Source organism: Gossypium arboreum, chromosome 2 (genome assembly GCF_025698485.1).
Source record: "Gossypium arboreum isolate Shixiya-1 chromosome 2, ASM2569848v2, whole genome shotgun sequence".
In the NCBI taxonomy this organism is placed as follows: domain Eukaryota; kingdom Viridiplantae; phylum Streptophyta; class Magnoliopsida; order Malvales; family Malvaceae; genus Gossypium; species Gossypium arboreum.
In genome coordinates this window covers 114,202,016-114,212,781 of record NC_069071.1, presented here as the reverse complement: position 1 = coordinate 114,212,781, position 10,766 = coordinate 114,202,016, and the positions used below count along the sequence as shown (strand labels likewise).

General features: G+C 32.9%; 2 protein-coding genes across 4 annotated transcripts; one reads left to right on the top strand and one right to left on the bottom strand.

The window, feature by feature from the left end:
* Positions 1-3,116: 3,116 nt before the first annotated feature.
* On the top strand, positions 3,117-6,485 carry LOC108466498 (laccase-17-like). The gene is made up of 3 exons (XM_053022841.1): positions 3,117-3,267; positions 4,219-5,178; positions 5,988-6,485. Exons 1-3 carry the CDS (start codon positions 3,117-3,119, stop codon positions 6,116-6,118), a joined length of 1,242 nt encoding a protein of 413 aa, XP_052878801.1. The 3' UTR covers positions 6,119-6,485.
* Positions 6,486-6,760: 275 nt separating this feature from the next.
* LOC108461619 (probable protein S-acyltransferase 16) lies at positions 6,761-10,071 on the bottom strand. Of its 3 annotated transcripts, none has more exons than XM_017761518.2 (8): positions 9,572-10,071; positions 8,560-8,652; positions 8,372-8,473; positions 8,207-8,284; positions 8,031-8,129; positions 7,478-7,573; positions 7,322-7,373; positions 6,761-7,143 (listed from the first exon to the last, which is right to left on the bottom strand). In XM_017761518.2, the coding sequence occupies exons 1-8, from the start codon at positions 9,836-9,838 to the stop codon at positions 6,932-6,934; spliced, it is 999 nt and encodes a 332-aa protein (XP_017617007.1). In that variant the 5' UTR covers positions 9,839-10,071; the 3' UTR covers positions 6,761-6,931. The 3 variants fall into 3 exon arrangements, with proteins under 3 accessions (XP_017617007.1, XP_017617016.1, XP_052881179.1); XM_053025219.1 differs by having other exon boundaries at positions 6,870-7,159; XM_017761527.2 differs by having other exon boundaries at positions 6,761-7,373.
* Between the last annotated feature and the right edge of the window lie 695 nt (positions 10,072-10,766).

The window sequence follows — 10,766 nt, the reverse complement described above, 5'->3', positions numbered from 1 at the left end:
AAACAAAGGGAAGTAGTAGGAAATACCTTCAAAATACGGTAACAAAGAGCACCTATACCTACAACTAATTGAGCTTCTCCAATACATGCCATTGCTTGTTAATGCCATGGTTGAATTTTCTTTAATTTCTAGAGCTTATTTTGGCTATTATTTACGTTAATTAAAAAGAAATACATAATCAAGTTGCAAAAGTCATAGATATTGAATTCATTAAGGAAATTGGTAGCTTTCAAGTTTCATTTATGCATTGAAAGCTTTGAAAAAAAAATGCAAAAATCTTGTTCGGATTGGTTGGTTGGACCAGTTGGATTGGGAATCGATTGGGATATCGGTTCGGAGAAAGACATTAGACTGATTGAGTCAAGAATAGGTATGGATTGGTTAAAGCAGACGAAAAATTGATTTTGTTTTTAATTTATGAATTTTAAATGATTTATTTACTTGAATCGGACAAATCGGTTGAACTAGTTGAATCAGTGGCCTAGCTATTTCGACCACCAATTCGGTTCTGAAACATGCATCTTTATTACTTAAGTGAAGAATTAGGGACAAAGCCAGACTTATTTTAGGGCTAAAATTGAATTTTAAAATTTTGAGGAGGTCAAATATAATTTTGTCATTATATTAATTAATTAATTATTTCAAATTTTAGAAGGAAATTAATTGAAAATTTATCATTTCAAGGGACTAAAGTACAATTTTATAATTTAAGTTTTTTTTAGAGGGACTAAAATGAAAAATTTTCACCTACTTTGCGATCGTTGTGAAGAACTTTCTAATACTTAAAACAAGAAGAAAAATGATCAATCATAACTATTCTTTTTGATACAATGCCTAAAACTACTCATAGCCTCCATCCAACCCATAAATAGGAGGATAGTGCGCTTTAACACACTCGAACTCAAATCCTCCTGTATTGACAACAAAACTCATGTCAATCGAACTAAAACTCAATCGGCAAAATGATAAATTTTTTGAATCATGTCACCCATTTTATGCAATAGCGAAAGTAATACTTAAATGAAATTGCTGGTGAAACTTAAACCTAGTGGCGACGACTCTCTAAGATGAGAAATTTATACTTTAGATCCTCTGAAAGCAATAAATTTATATGTTAATATATGGTAAAATTATATTTTAGTCTTTAAAAAATAATACAATTTGATATAATCTTTCTAAAAACTGACAATGGTATAAAATTTTATTTTGTTTCCCCGTAAAAATTTATAATTCAATTTCGACCCCTCAAAAAGTTTTTTATTAACTTCACCTTTATCAAAAAAAAATGAGGTTACCACCTTAATTCATGTGTTAAGTAAAAAAGTCGCTATAATAAAAGGGTCAGGAGAAATTTCTTACTTCATCAACACTCTAAAATTCAGCTCGACCAACACCAAAGCTGACCAATTTTTGTTTTTCCAGTGGTCAATCTTAAACTCATCAATCATGAAAATATATATATCAAAGTCTTAAGGTGCTACCTAATTTGATCAATCATCATAACCCTATATATATACACATATATTTGGCCCTTTTTATTACACATTTGCAGCTGTTTCGTCACCAAATCATCTGCTGAACCAAAAATGGCAACAACTTCACATCTTTCTTCAATGGCGATGCTTTTTATTTCATTCTTTGTTGTATTGATGGGAAATGCAGAAGGGGAAACTAGGCACTATACATTCAATGTATGTATATATATGTATGTATGTATGTATGTATGGTTATTTTTGAATTTCAAGCTGATGGTTTTTTTTTTTTTTGAATGGTTAAGATTCGATATCATAATGTTACGAGACTGTGTCATACGAGGACCATTCTGAGTGTGAACCGACGGTACCCAGGGCCACCATTAGTGGCTCGAGAAGGTGATCGAGTCATTGTTAAAGTGGTTAACCATGTTGCAAACAATGTTAGCATTCATTGGTACGTAAACTTTCATATTATCATATATATATATATATATATAGTGGTGTTCATAGCTCGACTAGGTCAATCCATGAATGATATTAATTTACATAATTGTTTAAAGTTTTCGCTCGAATTATGAGCATCAAAATTTTCCTCCCAAATCTGTCCATATTACTTTTGTTTAATATTTAGTAGGTTAAAATATATCATAGGTATCCCAAATTTGAAATTTAATCTATATACTTTTATTTGAGGAATTTAATCCTCTACTTTTCATATTTCAAAATTTAGGTCCAACTATTAACATTGTTAAGATTATTTTGTTAAATTCAGGTTCGTTATAATATCATATTTTTAGTTACATTGCTACCAAGTGAATATTTTTTATTTTAAAATGTCACACTAACATATTTACCAAAAAAAATAACAGTGTTAACAAATGGAGTTGAATTTTGATATGAAAAGTAGAGGACTAAATTCTGAAAATAAAAGTATAAGGACTAAATTCTAAATTTAAGAAAGAGTAAAATTTAATAATTATATATGTTTCTTTTACTAATGTTATAAATATATTCCTTTTATTAAATTTCTACACAAACAATTTAGCATACCTTTTAATATGTATATTTTTATAGCATAATATACTAAATTTTCATATTATATGCATTATGTTATATAAAAATACATGTTAGCTAAGCTCGAACCTTGAACATTAGAGATTAATTGACTAAGTCCTTTTATTCAAGCTCATTGTTCGTATATAAATTTTTTTATCTTAGTTTGCTTAAATATTGAACCAATTTTTAAGTTTAGACGAATAAATTAACGAATTTTAAATATTGATCTGTATTGTTTTATTATATGTAACAGGCATGGAATTCGATAACTTACGACAGGATGGTCAGATGGACCTTCATACGTAACACAATGTCCAATTCAAACAAATCAATCATACATATACAATTTCACAATCACAGGACAAAGAGGAACCCTCTTATGGCATGCTCACTTTTCATGGTTAAGAGCAACAATCCATGGACCTATTATCATCCTCCCAAAGCACAATCAATCTTACCCATTTCAGAAACCCCACAAAGAAGTCACCATCATACTAGGTAGGCCGAAAAGAAAATAAATTTGCATATTAAGTTAAAAAGTATTCGTGTTTTCTAAAACCATTATATATATATATGTATGTTTATATGTTTGAATTTGGGGTTTCAGGAGAGTGGTTCAACGTAGACCCGGAAGCTATAATTAGCCAAGCACTCAAAACAGGAGGTGGACCCAATGTTTCAGATGCTTATACTATGAATGGCCTTCCTGGGTTACTCTACAATTGTTCTTCTAAAGGTATGAGTTTAATGCATTATAAGTTTTGTTGATACATGGGATGGTGGCAGATATGGTCGGTTCACCCTGTTTAGGATAGGGTGAAGAGTCGTTAATATAGATGGTTAGAGTAATGGTTGAGGAGAAAAAAAGGAGATTTAGGTTTGGCAAGAAAGATGAAGATAGCGGGTAAGCTAGTGCTCTCCTTCGGCTCTTGTACCTTAAAAGTTTATTGTTATTATCTCGAGGCATTATGTGTCGAGTTAGCATTGGCGGATTAGAGACATGTGACATGACATAATAGGTTTAGGTAGGAGCGAAATTAGAAAATTTTTCAGGAGTAGAAGTAAATTATATATTTTTATGAGAGTTAAAATGTAAATTTTTCATTTTAATAGCTTATTTCTTTTTAATTTTAAAAGGACTAAATTAAAATTTTATTATTTTAAGGAGGGTAAAAGTATAAATTTTATCATATAATAACTTAAAATATAATAAATTTTAAAGGGTCAAAATGAATTTTCCCATTTTAGGGGGTGAGGTCTTGCCAACCCTCTACCATTATTCTTAGGTTTAGGTTGAGTGGCGCTAAGATGTGTTCGGGATAATCTTAAATAGGTCGTGGTGGTTGAGACCTACAATTAATAAATGAGTCCGCTAGTCAAGGCAGCCCCAAAAATGGTAAATTAGCTTTATAATCCCTTTAGTTTTTATAAAATCACAAGTTAATATAATGGGAAATTTTCACTTTTGACTCCCAAAATTTGTTATTGATTTTTGGCTCCAAAGCAATATCCTAACTTCGGCTCTGTCAAGCAAGTTGCTAGCCGAGGGATCTCCCTGAGAAGCCTTAGATGAGAGTGACAGCTCGAAACAGATTGGATTCCTAGCTAGCTTTAGCAAGTTTATAACAACATTTAAGGTAAATTTGTAACATGTTTAACATGATTGTGTCTACATAATCATTTGCAGATACATACAAGCTAAAAGTGAAGCCAGGGAAAACATATCTCTTAAGACTAATCAACGCTGCACTCAACGACGAGCTCTTCTTCACCATAGCCAACCACACATTAACGGTAGTCGAAGGCGACGCGATATACACAAAACCGTTCGACACCGATAAACTCCTAATCACCCCGGGCCAAACCACAAACGTTCTATTAAAAACCAAACCTGAATACCCCAATTCCAAATTCCTCATAGCCGCTAGACCATACTCCCCCGGTCAAGGCACATTTGATAACTCCACCACTATGGGCATCCTTGAATATGAACACCCATTTAAAAAACCATTCAAAAACCTCACTTTAATTCAACCAAATCTCCCACAAATTAACGACACACAGTTTGTTTCAAATTTCACAATGAAATTTCGTAGCTTAGCCAATTACGAATTCCCTGCAAACGTACCTAAAACAGTGGACAAGAGGTTTTTTTTCACTGTTGGACTTGGGACAAGTCCTTGTCCTAAGAACACAACTTGTCAGGGTCCTACCAATTCAACTAAGTTTGCAGCTTCGGTTAACAACGTGTCGTTTACGTTACCTTCGGTGGCAATTCTTCAAGCTTATTATTTTGGACAATCGAATGGTGTTTACACGACGGATTTTCCGGTGGAACCGATGGTTCCGTTTAATTATACAGGGATTGCACCGAATAATACGAATGTGATGAATGGGACTCGTACGGTGGTGTTGCCGTTTAATACGAGTGTGGAGCTAGTGATGCAGGATACCAGCATTCTTGGTGCTGAGAGTCATCCATTGCATCTTCATGGTTTCAATTTCTTTGTTGTTGGACAAGGGTTTGGGAACTTTGATCCGGTTAAGGATCCGGCGAAGTTCAATCTTGTTGACCCGATGGAACGGAATACGGCCGGTGTGCCTGCCGGTGGTTGGATAGCCATTCGGTTCTTAGCAGACAACCCAGGTAAATAACTTGTTTTCGGATCAATTCGGGTTATAAAATTTTCATGTTTATTTGGAGATTGTAGGTTTAGATCATTTTAAATTTGGGTGATTCAAGCTTTTTCAAGGCTGATCATTATAAGTTCAGATCTTTTTATGGCTCGATCATTTTACTTTATTTGTTTGAGTCATTTTGAATTATTAGTTGGGTTTTTTGAATTTGGGTCAATTTTAGTTTTATTTTGGGCAAATTCGAATTATCAAATTATTTAAGTTTTTTAGATCAAATCAAGTCATTTCAGGCTTTAGATTCGAGTTGATTAATTTAAATTTGAGTTTGGGTTGTTTAATATCCTGATCTTTTTGAGTTCAATCATTTGGGTTTGAAGTTTGAATTTTTGAATTGGATCATTACGAGTCCAAATATTGTAAGTTTTAATAATTTTGAGTTTTGATCATTTCAAGTTTAAATTATTTTGAATTCGAGTCAATTTGAGTTTGAGTTGAATTGATTTAAGTTATTAACCTTTTATAATTAAATCGAGTTAGGTTGAATTTGAGTTTAAACGGGCAAAATAAAGGGCATGCAATGGCCATGCCCCCTCAATAGAAATGGTAAAAACTACAAGTTAATATAATGATAAAATTATACTTTCAACTCTCTAAAAATTTATTATTCATTCTTAGTCCCTTAAAATAAATTTCTAGCTTTTACCTCTTAGCTAAAATCAAAATTGAAAATTTTATTTACGTACGTAATTTCATGAACATGCAAAAATTTGTTGCTTCTTTTCTTCTGATTTGTGGAATCCTGTTAAAAACTATAAACAGGGGTGTGGTTCATGCACTGTCACTTAGATGTTCATACAAGCTGGGGACTGAAAATGGCATGGATAGTGTTGGATGGTCCGGAACCGAATCAGAAGCTGCAACCACCACCGTCCGATCTTCCACGGTGTTGATATCAAGTAACCATTACTGATCTTCTGCAACATTGATTCCGCGCTACCGTTACCGTTCCGAATCGCTCTATAGCTATACAAAGTAACCATGTCATTCCCTTTTTGGTCATCGTTTTTGAGTCTATCAATTATGAGTCGCCTACATTTCTTCATTGTAACTTTAATTTCACGCCATTGTGGAATTGAGTCTATCGATTAGGTTGTTTTGCTATGTTTTGAGGGCATAAAACAGCAGTTGAGGTGTAAACATCTGATGGATTTGTCTTTGTTTTAATTTTAATAATGATTTGTTTGTAATAATTAAGTTTAAGCTGTTATCATTACTTATTTGCTGCAAATAAAAGTTATGTAATTTCTTGCTCCTAAACTACACTGCCCAAAGTTCAAAACATCATTCAAAACATCATTGCAAGCTATAATCCGTCAAATTATATTGAATTTAAGAAATATTCTTCTACTCATCGATGAGTATTAATCCATCGTATTGATTATCAAATCATTGCTTGAAATCACTAATCAGACCTTAAATAACCCGACTCAAAAAACCAGGGTGAATGATAAAAAAAACCCAACTGAAAAACTTGAATAACCCAAACCCGAAATGGCCCGAGAATTGAATAGATAAGAAGAGGAGAAATTCCATTGAGAAAAGAAAAACACCTTAAGAAATTTTTATTAGTGTTAAAAAGGATTTTACAGTTCTTTTACATGATTGATACACTTTGTTGCCTATTGATTTGCATATGATCACTTCTACAATGATGCCTTCTTTATGAACAAGGTGTCAAATTACAAAACCTACCATTAAACCACCTACACAAACCATAAGCTCCAAAAAGGGTAAAGGGTAAGAGAAGGGAAAAACCAAAACAAAAAGAAGAGTAAAACCCCATCAAATCCTATTTCTAAATTTAGTACTGCTTTGCCTGGTTTAACTGTCAACTTACAGGACCCTTTTTTCTCATCCTTGACGATTATCGGTTGTTGTAACGACGGTAATGGTCTTTTTCGCAAGGTGACGGCATCTGTGTTGTAGGATAACTTAAAAAGGGTATCATATGGTAAGCATTTATCAATCCCTCAAGCATCGAAAAATTCGTTATTGCCAAGGCAATGTAAAGGAAAAAAAAGAAGTGATATGTCATTTTGATGTTGATGAAGTAGATACTCTATCGTAAGCAGTTCGAAAACGAAGACCGTTACCTATGTGTCTTGAAAATGAGCATATCCAGCAGAAGATACTTGGACCCAATACCTAAAATAATTCAGATGGCAACAGATGAAAATATGAGCTATAACGATAAAAATTAATGAGAAAACAGAATAAGGCAACGAATGAACCAAGTTAATGGATATTACCATTGTTAGATTTTCGTAGGCACCAAGATCATACGGATGCTTATAGACAGTCCCTCCTTTCTCCGCGAGCCACATAGCTCTCACCCCTTCGTGATACTGCCGATTTAATTTTTAAAAAATCAAGGAAAAGTAAAAAAAAGGTAAAAGTACCACGGAGGCCCCTATACTAAGAGTCGGATTGCATTTTGCTTCATTTACTCAAAAAATGAGTAAATTAGCCCTGTACATTAAATTAAAGAGCAAACTAGTACTTCTATTAAAAATTTCATCCATTTCTACGGTTAAAAACTGATTCATGTATGTTGACATGAGGTACACGTAGCATGCTACATGTCACTGTTTGGTTATTCTGTCAACCATGCCAGTTTTTAATAGAAAAGACCAATTTGCTCTTTGATCTAATGTACATTGCCCATTTTTTAAGTAGAGGGGGTAAAATGCAATCTGACTCCTAGTACAAGGGCTTCCTTGATACTTTTACCGTAAACAAATCGTTCTAAATGTCAAAGGCAAGTAGCAATGAGCAAAATACAGAATAAATGTTTTTAATTACCTCAATTGTGGTCTTATTTTGCAAAATAAGGTAGATATGCCAACCCAAGAGAACACTTAAAGCTACACTTAAGGGGACTAGCAACAGTCCAGAAATAACCTGAAAATGATAAGCGATAAGCATTACACGAATACATTAAATTCTAGCTCTAAAAGGTCGGTAACCGATGACATTACATATGCGACTCTGAAAGTATCTGCACTGTGCTGCTTATCATTCTGGGAATCGTCAATTAGGCTCCCCACTAGTAAAATCTGAAATTTAAGAGAACCAAAATGAGAAAAGGACCAGACAGTTTCGATCAAAGGGGAAACACATATGTTTATTTCGATATGGCATACCAGGGAATAGATGCAAGCAATCACGGCATATACAACGAAGACGAAGAAAACCTTGTAGTTGGCGTGGCCGACACAATTATTTATCCAATTGCAATGGTGATCCTTATAAATCAATAAGAGCGGTTTTAGCACGTTATTATTGAGGGCATTCGAGACGTGAAAGAACGACAAAATAGATTTGCACGTACCATTCTCAGAATGCATCTTTTGCAAACACGACAGTGATGTGCACGAGGAGGCTTAAAACAAGAACACTTTTGGCAAAATCTCAAGTCCCCTCCCTAGAAAAACATCCTGAACAAAGGTCACAACCTAGAAATAGATGGAACAAGATAAAAGCTATGCAATAAAAACATAAGTCTATTGACCTCCCAAACACGACAAACTCAATTGTTTTGGTTCCAAGTTATTGTTAAAATGTGAGATCAATCGTGATGCACAATTACGTCAACGTATGCTTTTAAGTTATCCATTTTGACAAATTAGGAATTACAACATGACAGAAGATGACAATTGTTCCGTGGATTATGACAATAAAAGTACCGGTTCACACTGCCGGAGCGTCAACATTACACCAATGATGCAGCGCCAGAATAACACTCTCATTTATGATTAACTATGAAATAACACATAACAGAATTCATTACGATAATAGATCAAATGTACAAACATGCGACAATGACATAAGCTTAACTATGAATACAGTGCAGCTAAAGGGCATTAATTTTACAATGCTTTTTTTAAACACACTAATGGACAGATTATTTTTACTTGATTTTCCGAATAGATCATCAATTCATCATAGATTAGAACAGCCTCTTGACAATGCATTTTGTTCATCTATTTTTTGTTGGCATCTTTGACACAGTATGAAGAATATAAATTAATTATACAGATCTCAATAATCCAAAATTTCAAAACTTTCACCAAATCTAGGCATAATTCAACCCCTAAAGATCCTTTTTTTTTCTCTCCATATGCAAAAATTGCTAATTTGCACGCAATAATCGAGAAAAATAAAAGAACCCCAACATTAATCTCTTCATTTCTAACAAAACCAAATTGGAGAAATTAATATTTTCATTAAAAAATTCAAAATTCATCGAAATTATTACCCAAAAAAAAAAACCAAAAATCAAACCTTAGCAGACATAGCAAAGAATAGAAATCTGCAATCTTTCTTTTCTCTTTTAAGCGTACCTTGCGTTTGATCTCATGGATAGGAACTTCAGGATCTTCAATGTCGGGCATGAAAGAAGATGGGACCCGACCCGGATCCGCCAAGATGGCATAGGCGTAATTTAAGACACACATGAAGGCAACACCGGTAAAAGCGACGGCGTTCATGATACCAGGTGAGGTCATTAGACCAAACCAACGATCAATGAAAACGAAGACCGTACAAAAGTAAATGAAAACGATGGCCGATACGACAACGGTTACAGAAAAGCTGAAGCCTCGCTTCATGGCTTTTCGTTGTAAATTTTTTTATATAAGTAATGTTCGGACAGATTGGCGGAAACGCCGGCGTGACAAACGACGGCGTCTCCGGTGGTGGTGGTGGTGGTGGTGGTGGTGGTGAATTTCGAGGTGGATCTTTTTCCCTTTTTTAAAAAAATGGATTTTTTTGGTTTGCGGGGAAATTTTGGAGCTTTAATTTGGAGCGGTCTCTAGATGGTGCGAAATGCTGTGCCATTGAAGTGTTCTTTCTTCTTTTTTTCCACGAATAGCCCTTTCATTTCTTTTGAATTTCAAATTGGCCCCTGTTAGAATTTTGTTTTACATTTTGGTACGTATGAATTTGGTAATTTAAAACGTATAAAATTTAAAAATAAGAATTACAAAGTTAAGAAATTTTATCTACAAAAAGTCATAACATAATGAAAAAATCCAAACTTTTGTTAAAATAATAAAAAATTCCAATTTTTTCAATTTTTTATTTTTATCATTCAAAATAATCCGGACTATCTCTTATTATACGCTACCGACGCTTAAATTAAACTTAAATTTGAAGTTACATACATGAAAGTGGATAATAGTATATCAAAACTAGTTCGATGTATAAATGAAGTTAGGAACGATTTAAACAAATACTTTTATTTTTTATACAACAAATACTCATATTTATATTATTAAAATATTAGTACAAAATATTAATAATATTGTTTAGAATTTAAAATTATTAATTAATTAATTTTATTAAAATAATAAAAATATTAATTATTTTATGTTATTAAATATAAATGTCTATTTAATAATATTAAAATTTACAATATTCAATACAATATTTTAATATTTTCAAAAATAAAATTTATTTATTTTTGATAAATTACATTCTTAGAAAAAAAAGGAGAGCTGTTTTTATAAATTGTCTTATGCTTTTCAAAAAGGAAAT